Below are 19073 nucleotides of genomic sequence, written 5' to 3'. Positions count from 1 at the left end.
TAATTTTGCATTTGAAATGATTATTAAAACATTGATTATTGTTTACTTTGTAATTTTTGTTAATAAAAGTTGGTTCTTCATTTTTCAGGTAGGGAAGAGTTATGACGTTATTTGATCTGTATTATAAGTGCTGTATATTTTGTGGTAAGAAATTTATTTTATTGTTTCAAAAAATAATATTTCTCCGTGCTTTGAACAGTGGTCGAAAGTAGCGCACTAGAAGTAGTGAAACTAGAAGTAGTCGCAAGTTTTTTCGTAATTTGTGGTGTAGTGTGGTACTTTTGTTTTAAAAACATGTAGTGCAGTGAGAAGTAGAACTGGGCGATGTTAAAGTTTTGGCATCGTGACGTATCTCCACGCTAACATCGCGATGTTTCGATACATTAATGTTTTATATTTTTTACGGCATAAACTTGCAATTAGTAAGTTGCATTATTTTTTTAAATAAAGTTGCATTTTTTATAATTTTTTATCAATATTTAAAGACTTGGATATCTGCAAAATAGCGGTTTAAAAACAATAAACGGCTCGATTGATAGTTAAAAAAAATCAACAGGATTTACACAACACTTCGATTCTCAGTTGCATCCGGATTCATCGTGTTAGCAAAACGATGAGTCACGATGTAAAAAAATTGGAGTGAGATAACAATTAGATATTTCTGCACACTTACGGAGGGAAATGCTCTTCGCGCGATCTTGGAGACATCGATGTACTGTCGGGAACAAACAAAGCGCAACATCACGCTTGTAGACATCGATATGAACAATACATCGGGGAATATCTTACACATATCTGAGAATGACAATTTCCGACGTTCGTAAAATTGGAAATCTAAACATCGGATTTGCAATATAGAATGCATTTTATGCTATGTATATTTTCTTTTAATTAAAATATTCTTTGAGGGAGTACTTTGAAGAAATATATTTAAATTTAATAATTTTTTTATTTTTATTAAACAGAGAGTTATTGATAAGCTTTCAATCCTAAGTCAAAATTTTTGATGGTTCTCTATCGATGGACCATCATTAGATAACCATCAATGATTCCAACATGTTGATAGTTACCAACATATGTAACCATCACCCTAATGTAGGAATTCGGATTGTTTTGTGATGGTCGAACATAAGAATAGCAACTTGTTATGATGGTTTGTTGTTGTTAAACCATCGGAAATTTCCATCATAGTTTCTAGTAAATTAAATGTTAGAACGATTATATACAACTATCGTCCGTAAGTAGGAATTCGAACCGATTTATGATAGTCCAGCATAAAAAAAATACCAAATTGGTTTGATGTTATATTCGTGAGAACCATCAAGAATTCCCATTAAATCATTATGGAATTGTGTAGTTTGAACCATTATGAACCATCAAAGATCATCATGGGTTGTAGGTCCATGAGAGTCAAACCTCTCTTGATGGTTAACCATCGCAGTATTAAAGTAGCATTTTCCATCATGGAATACGGGAAGTTTGTTGGGATATCAAAAACCATGAACGCATAATGTTGGAGAATGATGACCATCAATTGATGTTCATCATGAATGATGTTCAAAATGTTATGATGGGAGCATCAAGAATTTTGACTTGGGTAGACTGCCATGATTCTTTCTGACTTTCAACTTTTTGACCTGATATTTTCGAATTGTGTGCACTTTCAGAGGACCACCGTTTTCTACTCAAGTAATCAAGGATTTTAAAATAATTTATTCAAATCGCAGAATAGGAAAAATATAAATCTTCAACCCACATCTTTTTATTTTAATTAATAATGAAAATTTTGATACACAATCTAATTTTAATGGTGATGAATTCAAGTCCATGTACTCATTTATTATTTTCACCCAATCCAGCAACAAATCATGTAGGCTGAATTTCGTAGTTTCACAACTATCGTTTCTTATGATTTTAAAAATGATTGGTTACTATCAATACGGTAATCATGAGCCGTAATGGCTCAGGTGATAGAGTGTTCGCCTTTCAATGAGGTGATCTGAGATCGAATCCCAGCGATGCCTGGTTGATACGAATTTCAGCTTGTACTGACCACAGTGCTGGCATAAAATAGTCCTCAGTGTTAGAGGAATCATGGGTTAGAGTCCCCTTGCCATTGGAATAATCATGGGTGGATTTCGTGGTTTTCCTCTCCACGTAATGAAAAAGTAGATTAGTTCAAAGAAAAAGTGTTCCTTGAAGGCAAATTTCATTCAATACTTAAACCAGGAGTTTACTTGTCTTCTGGGTTCCATTCAAAATTACAAGAATACGGAGTTGAACATTAGTAGTCGTAAACCCAAAGATTGGGTCGGCTGCTCAACGTCGGTTATAAAATAACCTCAAATACAGTTATCATATCATGGAATTTTGGAATGGCGAATTGGGGGATCATTTTGCAATTTAAATTTTTTTCGTTTCATTTCTTTCTTTTTTTTCTTTTAATATTATTGAAATCATACTTATCATTAATCTTCATTATAATCTATACTTCATTATGACCTACTTATCAATCTATACTTATAATCAAATTTGTTTGCTATTACGAAAGAATACTGACTAACTGATGCTGTTTATTATTTTTATGCAACATTACTTTGAGAATTTTCTATAAATTGATTTTAATCTGTTTGGAATTGTTTAGTTAGCTATTAATTAAATTGTGCTGAAAACTTTAAAGACTTGATGTTCAGAATAAAATAACTTTGAAAAATGTTATATTATAAGGATATTATAGTATATTGTAGTATACTATAAGGACCCCAATTTCTAGATTGCTTTCTATCCCCAGATATTTAGAGTAAAAAATCCATATATGTAAAAAAAATATTCATGTTTATTCCGAGAAAGTACGTTTTTGTGTTTGGTTTCGTAACTTAGTTAATAGTTAGCACAAATTAATTAGTGAAGTTGAAGTCACTCATTGAGATGGGAACTCTTAATTGAAAACCAATGAAATTAATACTTAGTTCGTGAAAATCCGATCATTAGAGCGATTTGAAGTTATTCAGGGTTTGCAGGGCATATTTTTTTTTATCTCTGCGTTTGTAAGTTAATTGTTTCCGGTCATTTTCCTTGCGTTGTGTTTCCAATGCTTTTAATATTGTTAACTCTCGCTTTTTCTAACTTAAATTTTTCAATGTTTTCTTGAGACCTTTAATTTGTTATCCTGTCTCTATAATGATTCAATGTAATTTAACTTTGTAGGATATCTTTCTGCTTAGAAGGACAACAAATAGGAAACAGCCTGACGACGTTTGAAAGTTTGATATGTCTGTAAGTAAAGCTTAATTTACTTAGTAAACTATTTCAAATCTTGCAATTAATTTCAAATTGTAATTGTTTTCATTGGATTCACAAATGTTTGTAGGATATTTTTCTGTTCAGAAGTACGACAAATAGGGAACAACCTGTCAAAGCGGGATCTGTTTTGCTGATTGCAATTTGAAAGCCATAAGCAAAGTTTAATCTACTTATTAAACTACTTCAAATCTTGTAATTAATTTCAAACTCACTTCTTGTTAAGTGTTTTTCCTTCGTTAACAAGCAATTTCAAGCTGTTTAAACAAAGAGTTGAAAATTATATATGTAAAAAAAGGTCCACCCTGAATTACTTTTAGTTCGTTGACTGTTAGTAAACAAAATAAATACCTACTAAAATTTATTTTTTTGTATTTTTGGACAAAAGAATTTTACTATCAGGTGCCATTTTTTTTTCAATTTACTTAAAAATTTCTCTAGACACTGCGAAATATGCGTAAATTAATTAATAAGGGCATCAAACTGTGGACAGCTCTCCTGGCCAAACTATCGGGACAATATTTTTCCAGATTGCAACTAAACCCTATATTTTGGAAGTTAGATATCCGATTGTGCTGTTGATTCAGAAAAAATACTTTTTTTTTTCTCTTGTCTGATTTCCAAATTTAAAATATCGTCTGTTCTAATAAGTCACCCCTCGAACGATTAAAATTGAGTAAGTAAAAATCTGCTGATCAGATCAAAAGTTATTAAGAGTGTGGCTTTTTTCTTTTGCCCATTGTACCTACTCTTTATTTTTTACAATTTCCTTGAATTTAAAAAAAGCACCTTTATCAAAGTTTTCTTTAAAGTGATCATTTCACTCTTTGCGTATTTCGAAAAAAGTTAACTAAAAATCTCACTACTTTTTCTCACAAAAGTGGGCGCATTCTAAGACAAAAAGTTTCAGCAAGTTTTAACCTATTAATGATCTAGAATTTAACCTCCCTTTTCCTGACAACTGGTTGAATCATTCGGACTGACTGACAAAGCACAGTGGGCCCCAGCCTTCCTTAAAACTGGGGTCCTTTGAACAAAAGGACAAAATGAAGCATTTTAATTACTGAATATAGTTGTGAAACATTATATGTCGTAATTTGCTTTATTTTTGGCATTAGGAATAAAATATTTAAAATATTAATGTTTAAAAAAATATATATATTTATTTAGAATTTTACTTAATAAATAAGTACGCGAATCTACGTTAGTGCATCACGATTTAAATAAATGTAAGGAATTTCATCTTCAGTCTAATGCCTATGCATGAAATTCTGAGTTAACTGACTTTTGAGAGTACAAACCGGGGCCTCAGAGTCGTGGTGGCTCAAGGGATGGAGCACTTGCCTCCAAATGAGATGAGCCGGGTTCGTTCCCGGCAATGGCTGGTTAATTCGAATTCCGCTCCCTGCTCGCACCGACCACAGTGCTGATGTAAAGTATTTTACGTGCTAGACGGATCATGGATTTCAGTTCCTTTGCCAGTGGGCTAACCGTGGGAGGTTTTCATAGTTTTCCTATCCATGCAACGCAAATGTGGGTTAGTTCCATCAAAAAATCCTCCACAAAGGCAAAATTACTATCAATACTTGATCCAGGAATTCCCCTGTCTTCTGGATTGGGTTTAAAATTACAAGGCTACGGAGTCGAACATTAATAGTCGTAAACCCTAAAATTGTGTCGGCTGCTCAACGACGTTAATAAAATATACAGAAATCCGGGCGGGGCCTCATTTGAAACCGAATTTAGTAAAAATTCATAGAAATCAAAACAATAAATTATTTTGTGCTTTTCTTCATATTCAAAACTTTACTCACTTGTTCCTTTTTGGTCAATGTTATTAACGCCTTTTCAAAAAAGGAGGGGAAAAAGATAAGGAAACTGGGAAGTTGTCACTGTGTTTCTTGGAATTCTAGTTTCCTTAGATGAATTCCTTAACTGATCAGATCAACTTTCAAAAATATTCATGTCGAACTTACAATGTTTTATAACTTTTACTGAATTTTCTCACACAAAGTGGCCTGTTATTTTGAAGACAGATTGCTTCGAATGTTTTGGGTGTGCCAACATTGGTCCCACAGACTTCCTGCACTTATTGACATTAACTGTGACACCTGTGCAGCTGAAAATTATATTTAAGTTGAAAACAGTTTCTACTCTGTTTTCATTTAAAACTTTGGACTATAAACCTATTTAAATTCATAACAATGTATGTGTTACTGTGAAAGACCGATATTGGTGGTTGTTGATAACCACAGGTAACTTGCTTTGCTATATGTCCAAAATTTAAGTTATGTGCCATTTCCCGGTTGTAAATTTGTGCGCTTTGCCTTACATTAAATTTTTTTAAGGTTCAGTGCCACTTTTCGGTATACATTGTTAGATATCAGTAATTAGAAGTATTACAATACATATGTTACTGTGAATAACCGATATTGGTGGTTGTTGACTTCCACCGGTGAATGTTGACAACCTCTTACTCGCTTTGATAAATGTTCGAAATATATTCTTAGGTCTAGTTAAGTGCCCGGTATACCCTACGCAGATGTTTTTTTAAGGTCAAGTGCCAGTGCCCGGAATGCATTTTCCAAACACTGATGTTTCTTCTAATCTATCCTCAGAAGATATTAAAACATCGTATAAATAATTACAATAATATTAACGAATATCAAATTTGATGTAACAAATATTTCGGACTTTCACATAAGTAAGTGTGCAATTGTTGACATTCACCGGTGAAAGCTGACATTCTTTTCATTTCAACGGTAGCAACTTCATTTTGAAAATAGTTTGTAAAAAAAGTAGAAAAAGTAGAAACTATTTTATAACCGTCGTTGAACAGCTCACTCGATTTTTGGGTTTACGACTGCTAATGTTTAATTGCGGAACCTTGTAATTTTGAACCCAATACAGAAGACAAGGGAACTCCTGCATAAAATATTGGGAGAAATTTGCTTTCGTGGAGGATGTTTTGATGGAGCTAACTCGCATTAGAGTTACATGGGTAGGAAAACCACGTGAACCTTACCCGGTTAGCCTGACGGCAAGGGGACTCTAACCAATGATCTGTTTACTACTGAGGTAGGTTTTCACCAGTGAAAGTTGACATATTTTTAATTTCGGTCACTCACATTTTTCAAATCACTCACTTCATTCACTCACTCAAATTTTCTTGCTGATTCGAAAGATCATTTGTTTTATTTAGCAATAAATGTTTAAAAAAAAATTTTGTTTTCGCGCATCAGTTTTTCAAAGTTGCAATGCATCGCTCATTGGAAAATGTATGCCATACATTTTTTTTTATTTGTTGCTTAACTATACAAGTCAGCATTTTGTTTACCTGTATAGTTGATTGAGTAAAAACGAGTTTAAAAAATTCTTTGGGTTAAGTTTAAGCGACATTTAAAGCTGTTTCAACTGTCTAAGGTTGAGAAAAAATAAAAATATAATTTTTAAACAGAATAAAGTGGTTACTGGCACTAATTTTATTGGTACTCATTAAATTAAAAGCTAACAAATTTAATTTTTTAATATTTTTACAATAAATTCTAAAATGAACTACGTTGACTAATAAGTAAGTGCTTTAAATTTATATTATTAAATATTTAGCTCCTTAAAGAATGTTTAATATTTCTTATAAATTTTGTAAATAAAGTTACGTAGAAGAAGTAAAAACGCTTTATTAACATTTTCAAAAAATAGAATTCCAATTCTTTCAAGGGGATCTTGTGGGCCCCAAACTCCTCAGTCCGACCCTGGAATCATGAACAGGGCGGCATGCTGGTTTAAAATTTAACATCCTTATGTTAGAGTAACAAACTTTTTCATCAGATTTAGTCAAAAGTAAGTTTCAATTCATTTTTTTCATAACAACCACGTTAGTTGTTGTGGGTTAGAAGATAGAGCTCCCTGGTCTTCCAATGAGTTGAATCTGGTTCGAATACCAGCAATGGCTGGTTGGTACGAATTGCTCATCCAGAACGCTCTGATTAAGGTGCTGATGTAAAATATACTCAGTGGTAGACGGATCAGGGATCAGAATTCCCTTGAGGTCAGGCTAACTGAGGGAAGTTTTTGTGGTTTTCCTCTCCATGCAACTCAAATGCTGGTTAGTTCCATCAGGTAGTCCTCCAAAAAGGCAAATTTCTCCCAATACTTGATCCAGGAGTTCCTTTCTGGATTGGGCTCCAAATTACAAGGCTACGGAGTTGAACATTAGTAGTGGTAAACCAAAAATTTAGTTGTCTGTACAACGACGGTTATATATATATAAAAAAAAAAAAACCACGTGTTTTGATTTTCATTCAATCATTAACTATTAGTAGGGAATCATTAGCATATCAAAAATATTTGCTAATCTCGAACGTCAAAAAAAGTTATGGCCAAAACATTCAGTATTTAACGTGGGATACATTTATTAATTTTAATAACTGAGAGTTTTGATTTGAAGCAACATTTGAAATTATTCTACGGTATCCATCGAAGAAAATCGTGATCCTGCTCGAATTTTTTCACAGTCAACAATTAGAAAAGGTTGCAATAAACAAAAAATGTTAAAGAATTTTTTATGTAAAAAACAAGAGATCATATTAGACATATTGACAACTGGAAATATACTTAAAAAGAAAAACTACTCAAACTTTTATGTCAGCTGGTCTTTACATGCCTACCTTTAATTTTAAATAGAAGCCATGCAGTGGTAAAGAAAGAAAAACTAAAAGGGAATAATTATGTTTAATGACTTTTAACTTATGCTTAACGTCAGTGTATATCTTAAATAAATGATCAAGCAAGTCGTATTAAAAAATGAAAAACTTATGTCATCTCCTCAATGTTTCTTAGCTGTGGTCTTCCTGTGCCGGTTATTTATTGCCTACATTAGTTTTGTGAATTAAAAGTGTTGTAAAATTATTAATACATTTTTATTACCCCTTGGCAAAATGGATATTGGTTTGCGTTTCATGGCATGCGCACATTATTTGGACGCCATCACACTTTTCAACTGTGTTCAAGAGCAATTGTAAACAGTGTGCATGCGTCCTTATTGCATACATTGCTATGGCAACGGCTGCTGTTTGATATTGGCAATGGCTTATTGCATACATTGCTATGGCAACGGCTGCTGTCTGAAATTTTTTTTAGAATTCCTTTTTTCTTATAATTTTTACCAGCAGTCAATCTTAATGTATTTACATAATAATAATTTAAAGTATTTTTAGATTTTTTTTTATTCATAACTTATAATTACTGTCTTGACGGTGATTTTAGTGTAAATATGAATACTGAAGAAGGAAAAGTATATTGTGAAGTCTTGAAACAAGTACATAGGCAGGATTTGAAAACCAATTCGGCGACAAACATCAATTGCAGGGTGCGTACAGACTCCTTATCCTCCTTGGAAATAAAAAAGTCTCCAAGGAGTACTTGGAACTACTTATATTTCAAAATTAGTCCTTAGAAACTCCTTAGATTATTGTGTTGCATAGATGAACTTACTAAGTACGCTGATGAATTTTTGCTGTCCAAACAGGGAAACTAAATTATATGACTTAGCTGTCAAAATCTAATAGTTTAATAAGAACTTTAAAGGAAAAAAATTGAATGGCAAGAGTTAGAAGAAAAAAATAACAGCAAATAATTTAATTTTACATGTTACAAGCAAGTTTAATTAATAATTTACTGTGATTTTTTTTTGTATAAAATGGCTTAGATTTTCTTATGTATTGAAGTTTAAAAATATAGGATTGGTAGGTTTTTATGTTAATCTTTAACATCTGTACTTCAACAAGATTTATTAAAATATTTGAAACTGGAAAATGTATTTATGTGTAAAAGTGATAACTTTATTTATTTTTCTTGATGAAGTTTGACAAAGTCAAAATTTATTTCAAAAGGGCTAGAAAAAAATATGCAATCTACACATTTTTGCGAGTTCTTTATAATAACTGCTTTTTAATTTAAAAAAAAAACTGTCTAGTTATCTTTTACACAAAGTTTTTTAATTTTTGATAAGTCTTTGAAATTGGATATTCCTTGGAAAAATTATTTATCAATGGCTGAAATTTATAAATTGATTAATAACAATTAATGATTAAACTCAAAAGTTACTGAAAGATGACTGTGCTATTTTATAGTGTGATTTTTTCTGCGCTAGATCTCTTAAAATAAAATTTATTAAAAGGTTTCATGTTTGAAAATGTTTTACATTTATCAGAATTTTATACGTCAAATCATCAAAGCATACGTCGTATCATCAAAGCAAATAGCGAACAAAATAATTATCTGACAATAATCATGAATTTATTATAATGTAGCTTTTTTTGTTTGGAGGGGGGCGAGAAGAAGCGTGTTCAAACATTATAATTTCAGCTCTCGTTGAATCTATATTATAATTTAAGTGCAGTAATCGCCAAACAATAATATTAATAATTACACATTGTACCTTGTACTTGTTTTTCATTGCAGCTAATTTTTTTATTATTAGTTTTTTATTATTTAACCTTTAATTTAAATCTGTATATTATTTTGTTACATTGCTAAAAAAAGTTGTGCTACTTTGCTGAAAAAGTAGTATTTATGAAAGTATTAGTATTATTATTCTCTTATTATATGATGTATTAATTTATCAGAGCTTTGATTTAAATTAGATGCTAAGTTCATGGTGTGTAGTCTCTTAATAAAGTGCTTGAAGATGCTTTCTTTTATTGGGTGTTAAGAAGTGCTTAATATTTCATTTTCGAAAATGATATTTTTTCTCCTTTTTTACCATGAAAATTTTCACTGCATAATATGCAAAAGCGTGCTTTTCACATTGATCTATTCAAAGTTTTCACCATTCATTCAACTTCAATCCATTTCGGCATACCATCGGTCCATAGCGTATGAAAGCTCCAATCATTTTACAAGTTTGGTGAAATACTTTGAAGTCCGCATGTGAATCTACTGAGCTGGGTTAATGGAGATTATTGCACTCTCAAGTGCAACTCTGCTGCATTTTGCAAGATATTGTCAATTTCAGGCTTCATTTTCCACCCTCTGATATCGAACCAAAAAATCTCTCGGATCATTTTATAATGGCTAATATAGTCAAGAAAAGAGTTCCTTATCAGGAACTAGTTATTTTATCATCATCATATAAAGTCTTTGAAAATTATTTTGCATTTTGTTAATGTGTTTGGTGCTTAAAAATGTTTAGTCAGTGCTTAAAAAGTACATAAAAGGTGCTTATTTTTTGTTGAAAGATTTAGCTTTGCACCCTAAAGTTATGTTTGAAGCAAAAGTAACTGTGATAGAAAAATGTGTTCCTCACTTTCAAAGAGCTATTATTGCGCATCTCTTACTTTAGGAAAACTTCTTTTTTAAAAACTATAATGTTAAATTTTGTGATATCACAACGTTACAATAATGTATGCTGTGATTGCAAACCACAATGTTGTTAGAAATAACATTAAAAAGATCTATTTATGTATGAAATTTTTCAGCTTAAATGTTTTCTAGTGCAATCGATAATACTCTTATTGAAATGTTATAGCCAGCATTGTTTCAGAAACTTTTTACCAAGCTCATTTTCACTGTCATTGAGTAAAAACTTTTAGATGAGATGTTAGTAAAATTTGAATTTATAGTAAAATATTTAAAGAACATTCCAATAGGAAAATGATATTGTTAGTGTTTTATTTTTCATAATAGACCAATAATTTGATTTGTCTCTTTCTTATAGTTAAAGCTGTGGATGAACATAGGCACCATAATGCAACCTCTAATGCTAGCTCGTTCACGAGTGATACGGTAATATATATATATATATATATATATATTTTAATTGTCTATGTCCAGATGTTTTAATATTTATTTTGTTCTGTTATGAGTAATATAATATTTTACAATGTTAAAATTTTTTAATGTTAATCCCAGTTAGCTGTTGCCCGGGTGGAAGTATTTTGGTTACAGTTTTAACTGTGATATTGCCAAAATTCTCTGAGTATTGATTTTTTTAATAATTAAAAATCAATCTGGTAGCTACACAGTCCACCATAAGTATGAGACATTGTCGACAGCAGAAATATTATTTCCTTCCTTACATATCTCTTGAGCCATAACTTGAGTACAGTATAACAAGGAGCGTAGCATTTTTAAAATGTTTTTAAAGGTGCTTGTTTTTGATATTCTTTTTTTAAAAGCCCTTAAAGGTGCTTTTTTCAGTGACTGTTTTTAAAAACTGTAATTTCCTCCTTTTCCAAAAAAAGATTTTTTTTCTTTGCCATGTCGATTTTCGGCACGTGTTATGCAAAATTATGCTTTTCACATTGTACTACTATTAAACGTTTTCACCATTCATTCAACTACAATCCATTTCAGTATACAGTCGGTCATTAGCGTATGAAAGTGCCTATCATTTTACATGTTTGATGAAATACTTGCAAGTCGGCTTGTGCATCTACTAAGTTGGGTTAGGTGAGATTATTGCACTCTGCTGCGTTTTGCAAGATATTCTCAATTTCAGGCTTCCTTTTCCACCCTCTGATATTGAACCAAAAAATCTTTTGATAATGGCTAATATAATCAAGAAAAGAGTTCTTTGTCAGAAACTAGTTATTTTATCATGATCATGTAAAATCTTTGAAAATTATTTTATACTTTGTTAATGTACGTAATACTTAAAAATATTCTTTGGGTACTTTAGAAGTACTAAAAGGTGCTTACTTTTTGTTGAAAGATTTGGCTATGCACCCTGTATAAATATGCTACTGCTCAAAAAAGGCAAGCTCCATTAATAATTAGTATGTCAGTTTGCAACCATTTATGTTTAAAAAATTTCTACTGTATTTTTTGAATGAAGGATTAAAAATAATTCTAAATAATTACTTCATAGCTAAGTTTTTATTTCTATAAAAATACCTAATTATTCTAAATAAATACTTACCATATAATAAAACGTTTAACTCTACTTAAACTATCACTTAACACTACTTAAACTATAACAAAATGAATATAAAGAAATACCTAATGTATAACTAGTTATTTAACAATAGTTAAAGTATTACTTAAGACAATCTATCAAAATGAATTATTATTGTAGATAACTGTAAAGACAATCTATCAAAATGAATTATTGTAGATAACTGTAATGTTTCCAATTTAGATGACAAAATACTTGCATTTTCGGTGTCAAGAAAGCGAAATAAATGTATAAATTTTCATTTATGTTTTTCATTTTTCACATTGTTTTGTACATAAACATTGCGAAGATTAGATAACCCTCTTTGAATGCACATAAATGTACTTTTTCTTTAAAATTTTAATACAATCCTACTGTAATGATTTACGTAATATTGTCTATAATTTTTTTTTGTCTTAATTCAGGGATGATTGTATTTCAGGTTTTTCTTATCATCCTTCTGGATCTAAAAAACTATATGCAAGGCATGTGATTTTTCAGTGAATTTCACAGAATTTTCTGAAGTTTTTTGAGTGAATGATAACATAATCAGTAGAGAGGTTGTATAACAATTTACAAGGCTAAAGCAGAATTTTTTTTTTGTTGCCACTTGCCCAGTTTTTACTACTTCAAGCTAAACAGCATAAAAAAAAATATACCTCATAAAATATATTTTTTTCCTTTAAAAAAAGTCCTTGTTTTTCAATACAATCTGTTGTTAGAACACATTTGTATTTATTTATACTGTGGTTACTAAAAATTATTTTAAAGACAACGTTTAAAAGATACGTTTCAGAGCTATTCACAGTGTTTCTTTGTAATATCTATGGTCAACTACTATAATTGTATGTTGTCAAATTAAAAGAAATTTCTTTTTCTCTATGTTAATGTTATATTACTATTCTCTGAGTTCTATTACTGCCATGGTTAGATATAGACACACGACGTGCATGGATATATTGGTGGTGATTCCCCAATTTTGCAATTACTTTTTCACTATTAATTGTAATATTTAAAAAAATGTATCCGCATACTCAAAAAAAAGTTTGCAGTGGAAGGGAATATGACGCAGACGGCATAACCATGATTTATGCAAGGTAGAAGAGAGTCTGCATTCAGTTGTATGCATGCTGTTTCCAAAGAGAAAAGATGTAACTGCCACTTTAGTCCAAGGATTAGCAGTCAAGCCTGCAACCATTAGCAGTCGATATTACAATTTTGTACAACTCAACTTGACTATCGCTTTACAACGAAAATAGACAATTTCAGTGACAGTAGGAAATCTTTTAATGTTTTTTCGTTTGGAGCAAAATTACTAATATCACTTATTATGATAATTATTTTATATGAATGTAGTTCTATGTATAACTACTAATATTAATTTGCATGTATACATATATATATTTTTTGTCAAGAAAAAATGAAAATATGAAATAGTTAACTGCTTACGTACATTTATTAAAATTATTCTATTATCAAAAATATTATGAGCTAGCAGCTTCTTTTGAATTGTCTGCACAGAAATTTTATGTTTTTATCTTACTATGATTATTGCCTTTGCTTCCCAAAATGTAATCTTTTCACACCATTATTTTACAGATATTTATATCAAATCAAAGATAGTCATTTAAGAGCAGCTGGCAAACGTAATTTATTTGAATTTATGTGGGCTACAGTGAAGGATCCTCTGGATAACCATACTACTTTTGACAAGGAAGGCATGGACCTTGCTTTCAAGTATTTTAACAGCTGCACTTTGACCATAAGACTTGCTGGGATTGCTCAAATTAATGTATGTATTCTGTTTCTAACTCTTCTCCCTATATAAAAACACATTTTGAGATAACAGGGTGCATAGTGTCTTTAAAAAATACTTAAAGGTGCTTTTTTTTTCTTTCTTTTTTTTAGTTTCTTAAAAGCCTTTTCAAGGTGCTTTTTTCATTGGGTATTTTTAAAATTTCCTTAATGTTCCCTTTTCCAAATTATTTTATTATTATTATGTCGGTTTTTGCCACGAATTGTGCAAAAAGTGTTCCATTCTCACTCCATTCAATGTTTTCGCAATTCATTCAACCACAGTAATAGTATAATTAGGATACATATATTCTAATTATTTTTTTAAGATAATATATTAAAAACTAACATTTTTAATAAAATACTTAATAATATTGACTTTTTTCTGGTACCCATCTTACACTTAATGAGAAAAAATTACAGACTGATCTAAAAATTTTAAGATTTATATCTGGAAAAATCAGGGAAATCTGAAACCTGATTTGAGTGGCCACCCTGATTTTGTTATCCAACCTACCCTTTCACCTCATTAGAGCATATAGTTGACTGTAATAAGTATTTGATGTTAGAACCGACTATAATACCACTGACCTTAATTTCTACCCATGATGTTGATTAAATATTTAAGTCTGGCAACGGAAAAGCTTCAGAGTGACAAGAAGTACATAGTTTCATCTTTAGTAAAAAATTAAAGACTATAAAAGTTAACGAAATTTTTTGTTCTAAAATTTTTTACGAAGTATAAAATTTTGACTTTAAAGAAAGAAAAATATATACTATTATTTTATTATTATTGTAATAATTGTGATATTTATGGGGTATATTATTCCTTGAAACTGTCCTGAATTTAATTTAATTCTCATTAAATTAAATGTAGGACATAAGAGTGTTGTAAACCTTGCAAAAATTTTATTTTTTGAATATGTTTACATAAATACCGAGCAACATCTTTACTTATATGAAAGCAAAAATCAAATGTCAAATGACAGCCCTTTGTAAATATCTTACATCACAATTTAAATTTGAGTAATATTTATAACAATGAGTAATATTTATTACTGTAAAATTTTAGCAGAAAAAAGGTTATCATGGAAAAAAAACTTCTTGAGAAGGCCAAGACACACACTGGGCTGTCGAGCCATTAATAATTATGATGAATATTTATTACTTATTTAATCGCAAACAAGATCGAAAAACGAAGTTCTTACTAGACATTTTTTTGTTAAAAGAAGTGTATAAGAAGTATTTGTTTTACTCAAAACTTTGTTAATACATTTTTCTCTTGTTTATCAAATTCGTTCATAAAATAGTTTGTTCTTAGTTATAATTCATTTTCTTTGTGTAATCTTTTATTTATGGTTTCCATTTTGTGAAAACTAATCCATAATTCAAAATTCTTAGAGTTTTACATCCGTTACACTAGATGTTTCATCCGCAACAAATGAATTTGCATTTTTCAGAAAAATTAAAAGTTTCAATCTTTTAAACTTGAATGTTTTTGAAAATTTTATAATCTTTTGAATTGGAATTAAAAAACTTTTTTTTAAAAATAATTCATGAAATATGTAAACTAATTTCTCTCTATGACATTTGTGTAAGTGATGTCCCTAGCAGTCAGTTTTTTTTTTTTTTTTTTTTTGAAATTCATGAAATCAAAAAGTTTTAGAACAAGTGGAGAGGGCCCAAGAATTATTCCTACAAAATAAAAAATTAAAAGTATTTGAGGAATTTTAATTAAGTTATACAGAAAATAGAAATGTAGCATTTTTGGGCAAATTTATAAAAATTTAAAGTAGTTTTTGTGCTTTTTTTTTTAATGAAAATTGTTGCACACTTTATAAAAGTTTTAGAACAAGTGGAGAGGGCCCAAGAATTATTACTCCAAAAAATATTAAAAGTAATTGAAGATTTTTAATTAAGTTATATAAAGTTAAATCGAGATGATTGTGAACCAGAACAAGTCCAGATTTTTTGTTAAAGTTTCAAAAAATCATCGATCACATTTATGTATAAAAAGTCTTGTATATTTTATTTAAAAGTATTAGAACTAGAATTTATACTTGGCATCTCTTTCATTTGTAAATATTTTTTCTGGTAGAATAATAAATGTGATTAGAGATAAAAGTAAACTTAAACATAATTTTTCATTTAAATAATGCTGCATATAATTGATTTAGAATTTCATGTTTTGAAAATATCAATGATTTAAATTCATAAATACATAAATTTTTTTGAAATACATCATTAATGATTTTACTCAAGAAAATTTTCCGGATATTTGGGTTCGGCTAACAATTATCCCTGTTTTTATGAAAACTTTTGTACACTTCATTGGGGGTTCGGAGAATTCAGGATACCTGCAAGCATGGGTCTGCAAGAATTCAATATTTATAGGGGCCGATATGTTATGAAATAGAAGGCAGTGTTAAACCTTTTTACTTTTATCCTAACTTTTACATACTTTGTTATCATACAATGTTTTTGTTAAAAAATTTTATAAATGCTTCTAATTTTAAGCTATTGTTTGTTACTAATCTATAAAAACTTTTTATATTTTCTAATTATAGTCTTTTTTTACTGAACCATATCAACATGTTTAATGAACTTTGTCAAAATGAAAGCTTAAGTGATGCTGAAAATATTGGAAGTTCTTTAGCAAACTAGCTTATGGAAAATAAAATTATTGAATGTATATTTGGTCCAAATCTTCATGTTGAGGTGAGTTGTCTTGGGATCATATTTTTTAATTCATTTTATTAGTTACTTTTATTTGATTCAAAGGATTTTTAAAAATTACTAAAACTTCAGTAGACTAAATTTAAAAAGATCATGTATTGTTCACTAAAATGAATAATATAAAATTTGTGTTTAAAATATTGTTTGTACCAGCATTTATTTTAGATTTTTTATTTAATTTTCTAGAATTTAAAATCTTTAAGGATTTGTAAGGAATTTGTTCTCATGATCCCTTTAAGGGGATCCTATTAATATTTTTAAATTAAAAGAGCAGTATATCATAGATAAATAATTTTTCCATTGATTCCTTTTTCTTTAAATTTTATTTCAAGTAATGTTTATTTCGAATAATATTTATTTCAAAAATTCATTATTTGAAATAAATAATATTTATTTCAAAATAATATTTATTATTAAATAATATTTATTATTAAATAATATTAATATTATCAAATTTATTTGAATAAATAATATTTATTTCAAATAAGGAATAAAATAATTTTTAAGAATTTTTTAACTGAATAGTAAAATAAAAAATATTTTATTCTTATTTTTTGACGCTTGTTCTGATATTTGTGTGTGCTCAGAATTTTTTATTTTCTATGAATACCAATGTGAATTTTAAAAGAATTGTTGTATGGTATTGAAATATTTGGTTTCTTTGACGGATTATCTTTTATATAATAATGATCAAGGGGTGATAGTATTCCGGATTTTATGTATCATTCTTCCGGGTCTAAAAGCTACAGAGATGACACTTTGCTTTTGAAAAAATCCGGATAACCGTATTTTTCGCCATCGCGATCTGTAAGTATCTGGAAATCCAAGGTTCAGAAGTTTCAAGAAATCATTGATCACATTTATGTATAAAATTTCTTGTATATTTTATTGAAAAATATTAGAACTAGAATTTATACTTGGCATCTCTTTCATTTCATCATAATCTATTCATCATAAAAAATTTTTTTGGTAGAAAAATAAATGTAATAGAAATAAAAGTAAACTTATACATTATTATTCATTTAAATTATGCTGTATATAATTTATTTAGAATTTCATGTTTTGAAAATATTAATGATTTAAATTTATAAACAAATTTTATTTTTTTAAAATGGGTCATTAATGATTTTCCTCAAGAAATCTTTAGGCTTTTTGAGTTGAGCTCACTATCGCGTCTGGTAGAGTACTTTTTAAAAAGATCATGTATAGTGAATAATATAAATTTTTTTTCAAGTAGTGTTTATACCAACATTTATTTTAGATTTTTTATTTAATTTTCTAGAATTTAAAATCTTTTAGGATTTATATGGAATTTGGCACAATCACTTTAAGATCCTATTCATATTTTTAAATTAAAAGAACAGTATATCAAATGGATAAATAATTTTTCCATTGATTCTTTTTTTCTTTAAATTTTATTTGATATTTATTTCAATTGATGAATAAAATAATTTTTTAAAGAATTTCTAAGGAATATTTTCCCTGATTTTTGCCTTTTGTTTTGATATTTGTGTGTGCCTAGTTTTTGTTTTCTATGAATACCAATGCGAATCTTAAAAAAAATTCTTGTATGGTATCGAAAGATTTATTTATTTTTCTGACCCATTATATTTTATATAATGATGATCGTGAATATGCTTATTTGATAGTTCTAATTAACGGATTGTCCTCTAATTGTATACATGATTCAGACATTAGCAAGATTTCCCTTTTCATTTTGTGAGAAAAAAGAATTCAATTTTATGTTATTAAATTTTTATGTTGGTGAATTTAGGGGTCATGCATTTATTTATTAATTTCTGCATATGAGTAAAAAATTTTGTGGCAGAGAGTTTTGTTATCATTAATTACCCATATTTTTTTCCTGTTACTTTAAAAGAGATCTGTCATAATCAGCAATCATAGAATTTTGAAATTAAGTGAGGGTAAACAATTACTTGAGTTGCTTTTGTACAAAAATGTTTTAAGCAGCATATTCATTGTGTTTTCAGTTTGAGATTATAAAAAGCTTATTCGTAGCTGCCAACTCTACTCGATTTGGCCAGTATCTCCCGGTTTAATTGAAAGTCTTCTGATTTTTGTACATTTTAGAAAAGTCCTTAAAATTTAGTAAGTTTCCTTTAAAAAATCCTATTAAAATAAATTTTTGCTTGGTTGAATATTTAAGTAAGTGTGACTAATACATAATGACACGGTCCCCATTTATAGAAATCAGTTAACTATCTTTGATGAATTAAATGCCTATTACTGTTCAGAATTACAAATAAACATAATACATAACATTTCAAGTTCATATATATGTTAATCA

General features: G+C 29.1%; 1 protein-coding gene across 1 annotated transcript in view; it reads left to right on the top strand.

The window, feature by feature from the left end:
- LOC147816135 (uncharacterized) overlaps positions 1–14924 on the top strand; it is a 47633-nt gene extending 32709 nt beyond the window's left edge. The window contains exons 10-14 of the mRNA XM_087156715.1: positions 3208–3276; positions 8566–8668; positions 11018–11085; positions 13835–14027; positions 14907–14924. Coding sequence (XP_087012841.1) covers positions 3208–3276; positions 8566–8668; positions 11018–11085; positions 13835–14027; positions 14907–14924 — 451 coding nt within the window. The remainder of the gene's footprint in view (positions 1–3207; positions 3277–8565; positions 8669–11017; positions 11086–13834; positions 14028–14906) is intronic.
- Positions 14925–19073: the final 4149 nt, after the last annotated feature.

Source organism: Parasteatoda tepidariorum, chromosome 2, assembly GCF_982258835.1.
Source record: "Parasteatoda tepidariorum strain Cologne lab strain chromosome 2, Ptep-v5.0, whole genome shotgun sequence".
NCBI classification, from domain to species: Eukaryota; Metazoa; Arthropoda; class Arachnida; order Araneae; family Theridiidae; genus Parasteatoda; species Parasteatoda tepidariorum.
This window is presented reverse-complemented; position numbering and strand designations above follow the sequence as displayed.